Source organism: Erpetoichthys calabaricus, chromosome 10 (assembly GCF_900747795.2).
Source record: "Erpetoichthys calabaricus chromosome 10, fErpCal1.3, whole genome shotgun sequence".
Lineage (NCBI taxonomy): Eukaryota > Metazoa > Chordata > Cladistia > Polypteriformes > Polypteridae > Erpetoichthys > Erpetoichthys calabaricus.
The window spans coordinates 93,584,211-93,602,987 of record NC_041403.2 but is presented as its reverse complement, the minus strand read 5'-3'; the positions used below and the strand labels follow the sequence as shown (position 1 = coordinate 93,602,987).

At 36.3% G+C, this 18,777-nt stretch overlaps 2 protein-coding genes across 2 annotated transcripts in view; both read right to left on the bottom strand.

Annotated features, from left to right (window-relative positions):
• Positions 1-18,777, bottom strand: part of ndrg3b (ndrg family member 3b) — a 1,230,027-nt gene that overhangs the window by 318,819 nt on the left and 892,431 nt on the right. The window lies entirely within an intron of this gene.
• Positions 1-18,777, bottom strand: part of eef1a2 (eukaryotic translation elongation factor 1 alpha 2) — a 34,284-nt gene that overhangs the window by 15,110 nt on the left and 397 nt on the right. The window contains exons 2-4 of the mRNA XM_028811617.2: positions 14,780-14,992; positions 5,167-5,346; positions 3,172-3,468 (exon numbers count right to left, since the gene is read on the bottom strand). Coding sequence (XP_028667450.1) covers positions 3,172-3,468; positions 5,167-5,346; positions 14,780-14,923 — 621 coding nt within the window. The 5' untranslated portion in view covers positions 14,924-14,992. The remainder of the gene's footprint in view (positions 1-3,171; positions 3,469-5,166; positions 5,347-14,779; positions 14,993-18,777) is intronic.

The window sequence follows — 18,777 nt, the reverse complement described above, 5'->3', positions numbered from 1 at the left end:
TTCCCAAATCAACTAATAAACTACTCATAACTTCAATGAGAAGCTTTTTAGATGAGAATGTTATCACAAGCTCAATCAGGATATGAGGCAGTGTTCTGATCAACTAGCTACTAACAGTGTTGTTTTTATGTTATAACAGACAGGCACAGATAACTGACATATCCCAGTTTTAGTCTACATTAACAATGCTGGACGTTATTTTTACAAAAGGGTAAATGGATATCCCTTATGCAGACAACAAACTGCTCCATATTGCAGAATGACAAGTTGGAAACTTTAAATTGAATAACTCATCCTTTAGATTTATACTTCATTAAGACACCATTATAGTAGTTGATCAACATGTCCTAATGGTAAGTTCCATGCTACTTGGCCACTTTTAGACTTATTTGTCCTTTTTCTGCTGTGAGCTGTTCTGCTTTGTTCCATTTGTCAGTCTAGGAGTCTGTATCAGCCTAGCACCAGATCTGCAACTGGCATAGCCTTTAACTGGGCCAAATTTGAGAGTAGTCATGCAACATAATGATATTGACAGTTACATTGGTCAAAGGAATTCTATTTGGTCACTTACTTTGAAGTTCACTAATCAGTGATAAATGTTCATTTTCTTATTGCTATCTGATTGTTCAGTACATGGTTAAATGTTACACAAAGCTACGTTTATGTAGCTTTGATGATCATTTGATGGAACCAATTATCTACTATGTTGTTATTAGCTTTTTGTTAAAAGCTGTCAAGTAGTCTGTTCCTCCATCTCTTTCTGATGACAGCATGACATCTCACAAATGAGATTATCCACTGCAGCTTGAGCACAAGATCAACAGCATGCAATGATTTTCCTTTTAGCATCTTTATTCAGTACTAAACCAAAACGTAATTGAAGAACACATGCCCAAAACTCAGTTAAGCAATACTGGTAAGGTTATAAACAAATTCCAAAAACAAATAATAAGTATTAAGTGTACAAAGTGTAGAATACTACCAAAAATACCTAGATCCATACATTGTAATATTATGGACTTGATATTTTTCTATTGGAGCATTTTCAAAATTCCAAGTGAAAAAAAAAATAAAACGAGCTCATTGGACTAAACAATTTTAGGAATTTGCTCAACAAATGCCTTATATAAAGATCTATTTTTTGTTGTATTCTGATCCAAATAACCAGCAGCACCATGTTCTGTGTTTTGGTTGTTAACAGATACAACAACAACAACAACAACAACAGATACAACATTCTCCTGGTTGATTTTTTTTTACAATAATGGAAAAAAGCTACACTGAGCTGGAACCTGAAATTAGACAGCATAGTAGTAGAAAGAACCTAAATCTTTGTCCTCTATTTTTTATGGGAGCAGTCTGCATGCATCATTTTACTCCTTTACATGGCTTTGTATGAGGATGTATTTAATGAGTGCTCAGGGGATTTGGGTGTGATACAGCCACTTACTTGCCTTCATTGTCTGCCTTCAGCCCAGAGCAGAGTGACCAAGAGGAAGAACACCAACCCCATCTCTGTCCCCAACCCTTTCAACTCTAAGCTTATAGGAAGTTGCCGCTATTCAATGGAAGAACAAAGTAGATGACAGTGTACTAGTGTCATTATATCGTGCAAATCTTTGTTCATTTTTCTGCAATTTAGGCTTTTGAAAGGATATTAGTATCCCAAACCTATCTGATGTGTACTCTGTGCATACTGCAAAAAAATTCAGACTCCTTTATAATATTTTACAAAAAAAAGATGTTGAACTACTAAAAGTGCACCATTGCACCATTGCAATTTTTCATCTGCATCTAATATACATTCACCCACTGATGTAAATTGCTCCAAAAAATAAGGCCTTTAAACATTCTAAAATAATTGATGACATCTAAGATGACGTAAGACAAGAAATAAATATATAATTTAGCAAAGTAAAGATTTTTTAATATGCAAGCCGCTTACTTCATTGGATCTTAAAATTAATTTCTTACCTTAGGTTGATTTTTGGAAGCGTTTACCATTTTAGTAAAAAGTGATAAATGAAACGATTCATACAAAATAGAATTTTGCCGTATCATTTTGTAGTCTTATTTCACTTCGCAGAAAAAAATTGCCAAACAAATTACATTTTGCTTGAAGAAAAATTAGTGCAATTGCAATAAGAAGAAAGCTATTTAGTTCCTGTCTGGAAGCATTTACATGAATTAATTCTGCATACGTCTGTCTGTCACTTAGTATCTGAATAAAAATCCCTAGTGATGAAAAAATTGCTAGACTCATTTCCTTTCATGTGAAAACAGTTTGTTCAGCCACCAAACATGTGAAAACATTCCTACTTTGTCAATTATAATGACAATCTTGGTGACCACAATCCTAAACATGCTTCTGAGACAGAAAAGAAACTTGAAGGTACGCAGCACTAGAAGAGAACATATCCTCAATCTGTTCTGCAGAAATTCAAAAAAATAGGAAAGAGTGGTTGCTAGATAACAGCTGGGCTTGGGGGCTGGCTTCTCATCTAGTGAGATTTTCCTGTGGAAAAAACAAAGTAATGTGCACAATTTTGGTTTGGTGTGTCTTCATGTGGAAAATAAACGGCATGTCACATTTTCAAAGAAATGTACTGCGCCGCTGCTCCTCCATGGTGATGGGAATAAGAGGCATAAATACAGCTGATTTTACCAGAGTGCAAATTACATGGATTACATGCATTACGTAGCATTATGTGTGAACAAGGGTAAATAGAACAGTATTCCTTGTTTGCCACCACAATAAACTATAAAATCTCCCAAAACTGTTTTACTCAGTTTTGTAATTTGTATAATCACATGTGAAATGAAATTTAAATTGGTTTTGAAAAACTGTATGTAATCAAAATGTACTTGTTTCGCCCATCATTAATATTAAGCATTTTTAAAGTCTCTCTTTGCTGTATAAAGTGTACATAATTTAGTATGCTGATAGTACATCATATCCAGGAGTTCAGAGCCACCTTGGTCTAAGTGGTGACAGAATATCATTATTGAGCCATTCAATTATTTAGATATCTGTGTTTAATCTCCTTAAAAGAGATTAACAAGTTACAGTTGAAGAGATTAGCATGCACAAACAGTAAACACTAGTTTAGCCATACAGATGCTTGGAAAGTCCACAGACCACCAATGGATAATAAGTAAAGATAGACTTACATTGGGTGAAGGCTCCAGCATGTTATCTCCATGCCAACCTGAGATAGGCACAAAGGGCACACTGGCAGGGTTGTAGCCAATCTTCTTTATGTAGGCACTGACCTCCTTGACAATCTCATCATAACGCTTTTCGCTATATGGAGGCTCCGTGGAATCCATCTTGTTAACTCCTACAATAAGCTGTTTGACACCCAGTGTGTAGGCCAGAAGGGCATGTTCACGTGTTTGTCCATTTTTAGAGATTCCTGCCTCAAATTCTCCTACACCAGCGGCAACAATCAATACAGCACAGTCTGCCTGTAAACACAGAAAGCAAGGTTACTTCATTAAGAGTATCGGAAGAACAAGAAGAGGATGGGCTCTCTCATGCCCTGTTTAATGTATGTTTTGCCATACTTTCCTCCTGATTTGGAGTTAGAACCATGTCAGCTTTGGCACTGGTAAAAATTTATGAAAAATCTTTTTAGTAAGTGTGAATAAAAACTAAAAAGTTAAACTACATGGTTTGATAGGAGAGCATAAATGAATAACTAAACCTGTCAGTCGTGAAGAAGCTATATTCAGAAATCACTGTATGCAAAGAGCAAGTCAGCTAATAACTTAAGCTCAGCACTTTTTGTCCTAGGGTTTGTGCACAAATACTATATACATTTTTCCAATTTTGTTACATGTCAAGCCTGTGAACAAATATTGACCTACAAACTACTTGAAAAATGTAGGGTTAACAATGAAATTTCTGTGTGAGAAAGCAGAAAACAAATACACGTCTGGTTTGGTTTACTGACTGTCATAAAGAGGCTTTGCATGAGCAAGGTGTGTGTAAGTGAGGCCTACAATAAACTGGCATCTCATCTAAGGATGCTTCTGGAACAGCTCCTTCGCAAAATGATCCCATTATTCTCTGTGACCAGCACTGGGCTTGTATTTAACAGTAGCTTGACATCCTGAATCCCATCCCATTGGGCTTGTATTTGACAGTAGCTTGACATCCTGAATCCCATCGTCCTGCTGATTTCAAAGCACTTCATTCATTGTACTATTTACAAAATACCAACAGACTCTGAGCCTGCCTTTCAAACTTGGATGCTAAAGTACTTTTCCAAACAAATTATTTCTCATTTGGGCTATTCTTTGTAATAGTCTACCTATGCCAAATGTCAACAATTTACAACAAGTTTAGAAGTTAGCTGCCATAGTCTTAATCCAAACAGACATTACACCTCAGCTGGCTTATCTCCAGTGGTTTCCTTCTGTTAAATACATCATCTGAATGCGAATCTTACAAAGACCAATTTCAAGAAAATTTTGAAAGCAGCACAATCACCCACCTGTTTTCCCATTCCATTCACCGCCTCCAAGACCAGGACCAAGAAGAAGAACAGTAATCTTTCCTTAAACCCTGCCTCTACCAAACTTACCACCATAAAACTCGTACACTCTAACCAGGATGGTGTTAATCATACTGTGACCACAGATGAATACACGTCAATCCAATCAGACACATTGACTTCTCTGTTTTCTTTTCTTAATGCTTGCAGAATGCAAATAACCACCAACTGGTGTTTAATGCTGTATTGTAATACTTTTTTCCTCTGTAAAACATGTTGTTATGGTACATGCTCTTAATGGACATAAGAAACAGTAAAGACTGACCCAATAAAGACAGGACATATTTGGACTGATCTAATGATCATTTAAAAGAACATCTGGACCAGAGAGCAGAAAACATTTCTCTGTGGGGAATCAGTTTAAGGCTAAATACAAATACAGTCAAATATGCCCATAATGAGCCATTTTAGAATTTCCAGTACTCCTGACAGCATGAGCTTAGATTGTGAGAGATAACCAAAGACTGATGATGGTCCAGGTGATAAGCAGCAACACAACTTGCCTCAAAATCAGTATCCCAACAAAAACATTGTCTCCATTTAAAATATGTAGATTTCTTTCTTCCCTCTTAAATTCTTAACTCTTAAAACAGCTAGATGACTTTACCTGTGAAGTTCCTGTAATCATGTTCTTGATGAAATCTCTGTGTCCTGGAGCATCGATGATGGTGATGTAATATTTAGTTGTTTCAAACTTCCACAGAGAGATGTCAATGGTAATCCCACGTTCACGTTCAGCCTTCAGTTTATCTAATACCCATGCATATTTGAAGGAGCCTTTTCCCATCTGATGAGAGAAAAAAAAACAAGTTAAACAAAAAATTGAAGAATATCAGACAAATATGACAATCATACTGTGAAGTGAAATGACCAGTTACACTTTTACAGCAAGGAGTAAAACTAGATATGTTCCAGTGGATATATTGCAGGAGCATTAATTTTCCACATTTGTTCTTTATTTATTTATTGCATTTCTTAAAAACCTCTGACACAGTGTTTGGCACAATAACCTTTAAACTCAAAAACATTACACAAATAATTCTTCTTCCTCTTATCTGGCTTCAAGAGTCATAAGATGGAGGAACACCTTCCGCATATCATTAGCTAGCTGTGCTCAGTTTATGTGGATGGAGACCTGACTTTAACTATTGTGCTTTAAGAACAAGGTGGGGATATCTGATCTCCTTTAAGACCTGCATTAGAATGGTTTGTGGACCTTATTAAAATAAAACAACAAGGGCCTAAATGATGGGTATTTGAGTGTGTTTAACCACTGAACGTCCATAAAATTCTGTTACACTCTAATGAACTGTAAATTTTACAATATTATGTGTTGTTACAAATAAGTATTAAGCATAAGTTCAACTTTTTAATTGTGTATGAAGTTAAAACATGATAAAAATGTTTTTTCCCAAGTAAATAACTTTTGAATATAAAATTAATTCTGTAAGTAATATTTCTAATATTGGCACCCTGTCAGTTCAGTGATACTGGGACAACCACTGGAAACCTGTGGCACTATGTTTTTAGCAAATGAACAAATAGATGGAAATTAATGAAATTTCTAAAATTGCAGGCCCACTGGTCAAAGCTGTGACAATGTTCTAGTTTATACAATGGCTCTTATAGTGCACAAAAGAGCTTCATAAAAAATAAAATTATCATTTTAATTTACTATATTCCTGTGAACAGCTCTTTAAACTATAATAATGCATTACTGATGTAACATAATTCAAACAACTGTAAAATTCAGCAAGACAGAGGCACAAACATAAGCACTGTTGCTTCAAACATCCAAAATTTTGAATCCCACATCCAGTATCTGGATGTAGATAGTTTGAAAATACGTAGATAAGTAGAAAGCACTAAAATAAAATTAGATTGTGACATCCATTGTTACTTTTGAAAATAACAAGCCTTTATATATTCCTTCATTAAACAGCTGCTTAATTGGGATTGCATTTCTCATAAAACAGTCAGGCATATTGAGTAGTATACTGCTTTTGTTAATTTTTCATTTGATAATTAATTTTTTAAATAATTTTAGAAGTTATATCTAAAATATGGTATTTAGAAATTCCTAAGTCATTTGGAACTTAACGCAAACATTCTGTTCATAAATAAAATAATGTCTAGGGTATCTGTTATAGATATGGGATATATATATAGGATATCTATTATAGCAGCAATTAACAGTATGAATGTTGAAAAATATAAAATTTTTTCAAATGATGAAAAATAACAGTAACCTAAGTAAATAATATAATTATTTTTAATGATAATTTATTATTATTGATATCATAGTTAATAGAATGTTTATAGACTGTTAATAACTGATTTATAATGGATACCTAAAGAAAAGTGTGATCATTGTATCCATCAGTTCATAAAGATTCTTCTTCTTTCCTCCTTATACATTATAGATATTATGGGCTCTTTGACATTTTTGAAAATATCTGCTTATCATTACAATATCCACACAAAGTTCAGTAAGTGTTTTTCTGTTTATCAAACTGTAGTTGCCAATACAATACTGAGTAAATTCTTAGGTGGATCAATCATCATCTCTCTGCTTAATCATCTGGACAACTTCGGAGTAGGGAGGTACTCACAGATTGTACCAATTTTCAATTCAGAGACAGACATGCAAGATAAGAAATGTAAGTATCCATTAAGTATAGTTTGGCAGTGGGTGCCAGATGTGTCAGTATAAGTGTGTTAGTAAACCAGGGTATTCATTTACATCTTTGTCACAAGGTAATGAGAACAGGCAACCTCCTATAAAATATCCAGCCAACAGAAGTCTAGTAGCTGAAAACAGACAATTTAGGAAAAGTGCTGATGAGCTATACCCCTACTTATTTTAAGTAACAAAAAGGTGACAATTAGTCATTTAATAGCTGAGGTCAAAAGCATTGAAAAAGTCTTATTGGACAGTTATCACTTGTTAGGAATGCAATACAGTATGTCACCTAACAACCCAAATAAGTTTCACACTTGTCAATAAAAATAAGGCACGATGATTACTATGGGCTAAGAGTCACAAACTTTGGACTGCTGAAAAACATAATCTGTTCTGAGGAATTTCAAGTTATACTGCCTCACACCAATGGGAGGACTAGGAAACAGTGAAAACATCCATTGGTCCCAAACCATTGATTCTTCAGGGTGTGAACAATGTTGGCAGTGTAATGGTGTATTATTGTGTCTTTCAAGATACACACTGGGTTCCTTGATCCAAACAGACCAATGTTTAAATATCTAAAAAAAAGTCTTCAATCTTTACAGTAATGTATCCTTCCGAATGTCCAGGGGATAATGCTACATGTCACAAAACTAAAGAAGCCCTAAAATGGTTCCTTGAGCATGACTGGGATTAACAGCCTAAAACAGTGGCCTCCTCAATCACAAAATCTCAGCCTAACTGGCAATCTGTGGAATGAGATGAAAAAGCTATATGAATATTTTTCCACCATCCTCTACTGTGAATTTCCCCTTGGGATTAATAAAGTATCTATCTATCTATCTATCTATCTATCTATCTATCTATCTATCTATCTATCTATCTATCTATCTATCTATCTATCTATCTATCTATCTACTTTATAACAACTGAGGGACAGATTAGAGTTGGCATGAACCAGCATCAATGTGCTACACTCTGAAAATCTTGAATTCAGGGTGTTCTTAAGGCAAATAGGGGGTTAACATGCTGTATTTTTGATACAAAAAATGATAAGATTAGTTTAAAAATTCTTTTTCAGTATAAGCCTTGGGCAATACTGTGGGATATCCATTAATCCTGCAGGAAATATGCTCTGGAGCACCTTATTAAATACTTGCACACTTGCTGCTGTTCTTCCATATACTAGAAAAAAAAAACAAGTAGATATATTCAGTTTGGTCTTTGATAAATATCATGTTTAAGATAACTTTCAGCTCTCCATATACACCAGTAGTACACTTAGGAATGTAGTAATCATATACCAAGGATGATTCAAAATAAAATCCAAACACTTCAATACCATAGAAAAGCATGAGGTTGACCTGTTGAGGTGGCTGCTGTAGTTATTCCATATGCTGTTGTGGCTCAAAGACTTGCACTGGGAAATGTATGGTCTGTAAAACTCACCTCCATCAAAACAGAAATTGTCATGGATTGGAATCACACGCACAATTTGTTCACAAACTAATTCCACCAGCTTTAATTAAACACACTCACAGGGCCATTCTTAGCAATTGTGCAACTAGTCTCATTTGATTAAAATATCTCAAGATGAGATTGATATATTATAAGTGAAAGTTATCTCAGTGAATGATTTATTTGAATCCTTAAATTAATATAATTTATTTTGCTAAAGAATTAAAAAATTGTTTATTAAGGCCAAGTTTGATAAAGGCTTTTGATTTTGTGTGGGGCCCTCTGTGGGTGTGGGGACCCTGTGGGTCAAAGAGGTTTATTTGACTGCAGATTTCCCAGACTCTTTAATAGGTAGCTTCATGTTTCTCAATGTCACCAAAAGTAAATCCTTCTCTAACATAGAGAGTTCTTTATAATGGTGGAAGTCATTAGCTTGACTTGATTTAATGAACAGGCTAAAGGTCTAAAACCGGCAGTCAAGAAGACAGTTTGTCAAAGTCAAACTGTGATCAGAAAAGTTGGAGTCAAAAACAATAGATGAGATTTGAAAAACAAGAAAGCTCAGATACCCTAGAAACATCTGGGTGACCTTTATATTGTCACCAGATGGACATCACAAATAAGCACACCCTGGACAATTCTGGGCAAGATCTCAGCGGAGAAGGCAGAAACAGTAATTTAATGTAGTGGTGCCTGAATGGGAAACATAAATGATGTCGTGATAAAAAGGGGTTAACTTTCTCAAAACAGGTTACAGACAGATTTTAATCCAATATTTAAATTCCTTGAGTCTCAAAACCATATAACTTCCTATACAGATTATAGGAACTGCACTGAAATTTACACAAAAAACATTGAAGTTGGACATTATAACAGTTGGAGAGGCTGCTTTTTTGTGTATAATATGTGTATCCTGTTCTCTAAATTTTGATAAATGTATGTTGTGCCATGCTACAGCACAACATCTACTCAACAAATATCGGCACTAGGAGTGGGCATCTTCTCCACTGTTTACTAAATAAGTGCAAAAATACAGACTGTAAAAGAATTTACAGGAAACAGAGGGACACACACAACCACAACCACCCTGGGTCAACTGAGGGTCCTCACCCAGATACTTCATTCTATCATTCTAAAAAATGAGCTATTGCAGTTATTTTACATTTCATCTTTTTTCAAACATCTTTAACTATCCTTTTTCCAAAGAATGGTAATGAGGAGCACTGGCCATGTTAGTAATTTAATATTGGAAAGTTTCAGTGAAATGAGAGGAAGGGTGCAACCAATAGAGAAGCGTCAATGTAGATGAAAAAACTGAATGGTTATAAGGCATTAATTGCATTATTAATTTATTTGCTCTCTTTTTGAGTTTTATACTAGAAAATTAATCTTTTTGTTTAAATGTGCATATTCTTGCCTTGCAGGTGGGACAAGCCACTTGCTTAGATACACACACACCTACAGACAGCAGGAGGTTAGAGCTGATCCTTCTGTATTGTTCTCTAAAATAATAAATGCATTTCTCTATTAAACATATTTATTAGCAAAATACCTTCCAGTGTCTTACATGTTTTTCCTTCTACCTGATGTGGAGACTGGCTCGGACACAGACAGGCAGACACGTTCATGTCACCCAACACACGTTTATTGTACATAATATTTACAGTTCTTAGTGCACCAACCCAGTGCCAAAGCACCAATCACCCTTCTATAAGTCCTGGCCACAACACAATGCCTTTTCTCTTCCTGGTCCGCCTCCACTCCTCTCCTACACGCTTTGTCTTCTTCCTCCCGACTCTCGCTCTCTCGAGTGGTGGTGGCTGGCCTTTTTATACCCCACCCGGATGTAGTCCAGGTGCTTGGTCACCTGGGCCTAATTGCATTTCCGGGTGGGGCTGAGGAATTGACCAGCCGGGCTGGTAAGTCCACGCAGCTCCCCCTGGCGGCCATCCGAGCCCCCAACCAGGCTGTGGAGGACTCCATCTCCCATGGAGCCATGCGCTGGTCTGGGGAATCATTGGCTGCCAGGGAGGCTGCCACCAAGCGTCCCGGGGGAGGTACTGAGCTGCCCATGGTGGCTCCCCCGGAATAGATGCAGCAGGGGCGTCCCTGCCGGGCATGGGACCTGGCTGTACTTCACACTGAGATGTACCAAATCAGTGAAATGAGAATTCCCATAGACTAGTTTGTGACAAATAGTACTTTTCTTTCTTATTATGATGAATATCAGTGTAGTGTCTGGCCTGCCAGGGTGTGGAAGCTTCTAAGATACTATCACAGCCCAATGTCTACTTAAAACCCAGGACAGGCAGAGGAAAATAATAACTGAATTTCAGAACAATACTGCAGTGTCACTGGACAACTTTGGGACCTTTACAGAATATAGCTTAAAGATATCCTTTCATATAAATGGTAGCAGGGGCACCTTGAGTGGAATTACAATGGAGGGTAGTAGTTCTGCGGGTTATAATTAGATTTCAAGTTTGTAATGTATCCAGAACCCTGGAGGCAGTCTTTCATGAAGCTATCCTCAGCTGTACCCACATTAAGTGTTTTAATGTTTAGATCAGCTTTGAACTGGACACAAAGCAAAATTTACAAATGAAGAAAGCAGGCAAGATATTTCAGAGCTAGTTAGATTGCTTGCTTCATGTGCCCTATACCTGATGCCAAAAATGGCATAGAGATGAGTGTGTGTGTATGTTTTGTACTGTTATGTGCTCCAAATATTATGAAACCATGTAATGTACATTTTATGCCAGCTTACCTGCCTGGTGCAGTATCTCCAGGGACAGAGTTGACAGCTGATCGTCATGGGACACTACCAAACAGGACCCATTTTCTGAAAACACACTGTGTGTTGCAAAAGTAAATGTTGTCCAAAACGGGATTATCTGTGGTCACCTGGTCGCTAGACTTAGAAAGGCACCGAGAGAGATTTAAATCAAGTTGATTATGTTCCTAGAAGATATAAAATGTCGAGAGGGAAGTCTCGTGTAGATTTGGAATGTGCTGTCTATTACAGATACAGATCACATGGATACAGTGGTTCCAGAACTCACCAGATGGTACTCTGACCTGGTGAACCTGAATTTTGTAGAATGCTCTTGACAACTGAAGTGATTCCATGTTGACCCCAGATGATAACTCTCAGGGGGTTTAACAGACACTTACCAGAGCCCCAATAATCTTTGATACATGAGGTGATTACTTATGCAGATATACTGTATGGTGTTGAAAAACCTAGTATCTATCTATCTATCTATCTATCTATCTATCTATCTATCTATCTATCTATCTATCTATCTATCTATCTATCTATCTATCTATCTATCTTTGATCATCACTTCCCTCTGGCATTCTATGCTTTGAGATGGAAATCTAACATGGTTTCCTTTGTCTAGATACATATACAGGGTCTATGTAGAATGCTTGATAACAACTGCTTTGCTTGATTCTATATTAAGTAATGAAGGAGATAAACTCCAATATAAGGTTAGGCAAGGTATAAACATCCACAAACGCCTGCAATATTCGAAGCTCCATCCTCGCTTTATATTGTTTTAATGGAAGGTCCAGTGTTTAATTGTTACATCCATGTGACACAAAGGTAATCTCTGCATCATCAGCACAAAACCAATTATCTATTTTTCAGTCACAATTCTATTCTAAAAAGTAAAAGTAATATAAAAATTCCTAATGATCATGCCATCAGTTGGATTAAGTGGGTATACTAAATGGATGAAGGAAGAATATTATACTGCAAAGTGGGCAACTATTCTTCTGTGAGATGATTGATACGCTTTGGTGCATTTTGATATTAGGTGATTGCCCCCCACCCCTTAAAACATATTGAGAAGATACGTTATGGAAGAACCTGAGAACAATCTAGATGAGAACAGGCCATTTAGCCCAACAAAGCTTGCTAGTCCTTTCCACTTAATTCTTCTATAAAAACAAGAAGTCAAGTTTTGAAAGTCATTAAAGTCCTATTGTCTACCTCAGAACTTGGTAGCTTATTCCAAGTATCTATGGTTCTCTTTGTAAAGAAAACATCCTAATGGTTGTGTGAAATGTACCCTTAACAGGTTTCCAACTGTGCCCCCTATGTTCTTGATGAACTCATTTTAAAATAATAGTCTTGATCCGCTGTACTAATTCCCTTCATAATTTTTAACACTTCAATCATGTCTCCTATTGATCTCCTTTTGCTTAAACTGAAAAGGCTCAGCTCTTTTAATCTTTCCTCATAATTCAGCCCTGGAATCAGCCTAGTTGCTCTTCTCTGCTTTGTCTTTTGTGTTTAGCCTGGAGTCCAAAACTGAACACAGTACTCCAGATGAGGCCTCACCAGTGCATTGTAAAGCTTGCGCATAACCTCTTTGGACTTGTACTCCACACATCAAGGCGCTATATAACCTGACATTCTGTTAGCCTTCTTAGCAGCCTCTGAACACTGTCTGGCAGTTGATAGTGTTGAGTCCACTATGACTCCTAAATCCTTCTCATGAAGTGCACCTTTGATTTTCAGATCTTCCATTGTGTATTCAAGCCTAACATTTTACTTCCTATGTGTAATACTTTACTTATATTTACTTTTCATTTCCTTACATTAAATTTCATCTACCAACACCCAAATTTATTGTTTTGTTTTTGTGTAAAGTATTTAGTGTTTAAACTAACAATCAGTGTCATGTCACTAAGAAGAAAAGAGACCCTACTACTGAGGCACAGTATAAGAGAGGCTCCTCTATGGGATTAGTGTTTTTTTTTTCATCTTGCAAGACTAATGATATCCCTAACAATATTTTGCACTGGATGAAATGTTTGTAAGTACTGCACATCAGCAAAAACAATCATTAGGTAGGTAGGGGCCTGACATATACCGACAGTGAAAGAAACCAGGTGAACAATGTAAAGAAAAAGGAGGGCAACAAGAGAATATGAAAATGATGGAATAAGTTAAAAAGCAGCTGAACAATCATTAAACTAACCCATGTTCTAGCTCAGACACTTCTCTTTCCCTCACAACACAAAGAAGAAATGAATTTCAAGAACACAGAGAGAGAGACACTGGCTTACTTATACAAAACGTTGCTTCATGTAAAATGGAAATATTACCAGTACATAATGGATCTTAACCATGTGCATAAAAATGCATTGTTCAGACAACAATGAAAATTCATTATTGTCTAAAGCAAACAAGCAGAAACGATGGACATTGGAATTTTGATGTATAGGAAGAGCAATTCCCTAAAAAACAATGGGCAACTCATAAGAAACTCCAAACCTGTCACCTTGCAGAAATAGATAGTAGGGACTACATATATCTTTATATTATTATGAAGTTTAATATACTGTACTAGATTATTTACCTCTTTCATTGTTACTGCTTTCATTTTCTATTCCTCATATCCATTGTCAACTGGCCTGACCTTTTTTGTTTTTAGCATAACTTCAATATCTTTCTGCACTTTTGTATTACTGTTATTTAGCTAAATATGTGTGCAAATAAATATCATGTGTCATGTACGTTTCTACATTATATCCATAAGTCTGTTGAAATGTTTTAAGTCTGTCTACAATGAAGAGAGCTACATAAGAATGAAGTGAATTGAACCATTAGCACTTTGTCATTTTGCTTATTACACAACATCAGCAGTTGTATCTTTTCTGTTATAAGATAAAGGTATTCTTGGTATATGTAATGCTTCAAAGATAAAAAAGGCATCATGATGTGTTTTGAAGTCTCACCCACCTTAACCTCATATATACAGTAAGACCAGTAAACTGAAAGATGCCACATCCTAAAAGCAAGTAATAGCATTACATTAGATTACGTCAGATCTTGATCTGACAGGCACAGAATGAGAGTTGACCAGATGATGAGCTGAACACTCAGAGGAAAACTTAATAGAGCACATTCTTCTACTAAAATAGCGAAAGCCTTTTTGTCCAAACCCACTGAAATCATTACTACGCTCATGTTAACCTTGGTAGATCCCAGGAGGATAAAAAAATAAATGCGCAGTGCTGACTATAGAAATAACCAGAATGAAATTTTCATTCTCCATGTTACCTCAGCAGCCTCCTTCTCAAATTTCTCAATGGTTCTTTTGTCGATTCCTCCGCACTTGTAAATGAGATGGCCGGTGGTGGTAGATTTGCCAGAGTCCACATGGCCGATGACTACAATGTTGATGTGAATTTTCTCCTTCCCCATTCTTCAGTACTTCTCTTTAGGGTCAGATGTTACTTTGGAGAATAAAAGCAGGGCAGCAGTTTGTGAAGGCTGCATAAGAAAAGACAGCAAGAAAGTGAATGCACAGTCTATATCTGTATATTTCTATGTACATCTTGTGTTTAGAATTATGTTTTCCCACTTTGCTACATGTTACTTTATGTTTATTTTTTACTGTGCTGTTTGTAAATATATACAATATTGTGCTCTGGTAATCCATATACGATTAAACTAAATTGCAATAAACTGAGAAAAGTGGCAAAAGTTGTTTATTATTGGATGAATATGTCTGACAGTATATTTTCATGAATAAGAAAAAGGTGCTTTTGTGCTTCTGTTGATGAACTCCAATATATATTTTTCACAGGTTCTTTTATACCAAGCTACTCCTCAGCTAGGGAACAATAACAATGTCTGGGGTCTCAAGCAGTGATTCACTTATGTGCTTTTGTTGGCTCTACAGATTCATAGAGTCTTCCCTATCCTGTTTTTTCTCTTATTTAAGGGCCATGAAAAACATTTATCACCATCCATTACATTCAAGCTGCACATATTCATGCAGTGTGCACTAAGTGAAACATAACCTTGACTGCAAATCAAATTTAGCTTTTACAGACTCATCAGGATATTTATAGAAAAGCATCTAAGTAACATAAAAATAAATAGCAAAGTCCATCCATCCATCTATTATCCAACCCGCTATATCCTAACACAGGGTCATGGGGGTCTGCTGGAGCCAATCCCAGACAATACAGGGCACAAGGCAGGAAGAAATCCCGGGCAGGGCATCAGCCCACCGCAGGGCACACATACACACACACACACACACACCCACACACCAAGCACACACTAGGGACAATTTAGGATTGCCAATGCACCTAACCTGCATGTCTTTGGACTGTGGGAGGAAACCCACGCAGACACGGGGAGAACATGCAAACTCCACGCAGGGAGGACGCAGCAAGTGAACCCAGGTCTCCTTACGAAGCAGCAGCGCTACCACTGCGGCACCATGCCACCCGATAGCAAAGTCTATACTAGTATTAAAGAAGCAATCTACTCTTTTAAAAATTTTACCAATACAGTATCTTTAATCCCTGCTTGATTAAAAGACAGTATGAAAATACCCCGCCTTGCTTTTTGCTTTTTTTATAACAATTCCATCATTGTCTCAGTGCTCTTTCTAGCCATTTCTAGTTTTCTGTTTCTCCCGAGCGCACTGATACTGCCACTTTGACCAGGTTACTCCTCCTGCCGGCTATGGAATTAGAGTTAATACTGTTTGAGAAGTATTGGCAGCACAGAAATGAAAATGGTATTGGAAACCAGTACCAGCTCTAGTAAACATCATGATCCACATGTCAAAAACGGATGAAAGCACTCTTTAAATACTTCAAAAAATGCAGTGTTTCAGATAGTTGAAAAATAAAAAAGAATACTAAAAATGTAGATAGCATAAGTGCCTATAAGGCACTAGGCCCAGAGAAATTATTCTGTCTTTGTCTCCCTCATACTGTTATTTAAGATATTAGATTTATGAACAAAGACTAATCAGATAGAAAGTTTGTAATACTGCATGATTATTCATTTGACATCTCCTATTCATTTTGCTTAGTTAATATTCAAGGTACTTTTACAAGTGTCTGTATACATTAGTTTCTTATAAGACTGAAATTTGATAGCTACAGTGCATGTATACCTCCTTATATCTCTAGCAGTAGATTGCCACTAGAGGAGAATAACCTGTGACTTGTTGACAACGTGGCAGGGGCTCAGCCCTCCTAACCATTAAATGGCTCTAGAAGTGAAGCAGATAGATACTGACATACTGCTTTATAAGGAGAGGGCCTGAGAAACCAGAGTGGCTTATGGGTATCTCTTCAAATACAAATTAAGCTTCCAGGTTGCAATGGCACCAAGGATTCTCTGCTACGGTGGCCTTGCATCCAGAGAAGTAGCTGAAAGAGTAACCTTGAGAAAAAAGAAACAGTAAGCAGGTGGATATGAACTCTCTAGGCCAGTGTTTATGTAGACAGGATTTGGAGAAAAAAGTAGTCTTAAAGCGAAGGCAAAGCGGTTCAGGGATGTTGCCCTCATAACACAGTAGTGGCACACCCAACACTGCTTTCAATAGGTGCTTTGGTTTAATTTTGTGCTTTTTCTACTGCATCATTTACTGATTTTATTTATAGGTCAGGATGGCACCTGCAGGTGACTGCTCTCATACTTACAGTATGTAATGGTAAGAAGCACAACTAAACAAATATTTTGACAGCATGAAATATTCAAAAAGGGTTACATTCAGTTTTGAAGCATATAAATGTTACACTTCAGAGCACACTATACAAGAATCAAATTAAACAGATTTTCTTATCTCTGAGCCCTCTGTTTGTCTGTGTGTGAATCCAACTTGACTCTCACACCAATCTCAAGATCTCTGAATTTACTTTCCTTGATTAATTCCCCAGCAGACTGCAGTCCACCCCATAGTCTAATATGCCCTCACAACAAATAGTTAACATTCAAACTTTTACTCATAATGATTACGTTTAATGTGTCACTTTAGGATCAGGTATTTTAGTTCATAGGAAACTCTGATATTTCTAGAACTGCCAAACAGTGCTACCTTCCAGCAGAACCAAAATATGGTACACCTTTAACTCAGCCTTCCATTTTCACTATCCACATTTTTTGATTAAATATCATCCTTTACACTTGCATGTTTTAGAGTGTTGTTACCTGAAGTTTCTCTGGCATAATCCTAGACATACAAAATTCATATCTAAGAGGTTCGCTCCCATCAGAATTTGTTTTCAATTATAAAATTAAAAAATAATATAAAATGAAGGATTAATGACCAAGAATCTATTTACTTCACAATCCATGATCAAAATAAAATCACATCTCATGGCTTACATATCTATAAACAGCCATGACCTCAGTTACACCAGTTCTTTCAAGAGATCATTTTATACAGGATCTAGTTTCAGATTGCCAGATCTAGATAGATAGATAGATAGATAGATAGATAGATAGATAGATAGATAGATAGATAGATAGATAGATAGATAGATAGATAGATATGAAAGGCACTATATAATAGATACAAGTCACTATTAGATAGATAGATAGATAGATAGATAGATAGATAGATAGATAGATAGATAGATAGATAGATAACATCATATACAGTTGCAATTAAATGTTACAGTAATAAATAATACTATCAGCATTAGTACTCCCATTAATCATAATAATAGTAGCATTACAGTGATATTACCATAAAACACTATAAAATGTACTTAGAAACTGAAGTAACAAACTACACCAATAATTAAATATAATAGTAACACCAGAGTTTTTTCCGTTTCTGTGCCTACTTGCTAACCTTCCGAGGTTACACGTTTTTGTTAGATTCTAGCTGTATGAGCTGTACTTTGGCTACAGACAAACAACATTCAAAGGTGTAAACACCACTGCCTCTTGTGACGCAAATCAGCTTTTCTTACTTTTTGCACACATGAGCACTTTCACACTCAAATATCATCGCTCTGCTGCAATTTAGTATAAAAATATACTGCATCTCTGCTTCTCAAAATGGCAACCATTCCCATATGAACTGGGCAGCACAGCACACAGTACTTGTCTGTCTGACACCTAGTAAAATTATGTTTACCCTGCTTAGCAGTGAGCAAGAATCCAAATGAAGCACTACATTCATAACCTCTTATACTTGAAATACTATCAATACATTTGTCACTCCAGAAATAACCTGTTTTAATTAATTCAAAGATACAAGTTATATTACTACAGTTAGTTTTTCTTGTATTATGTTA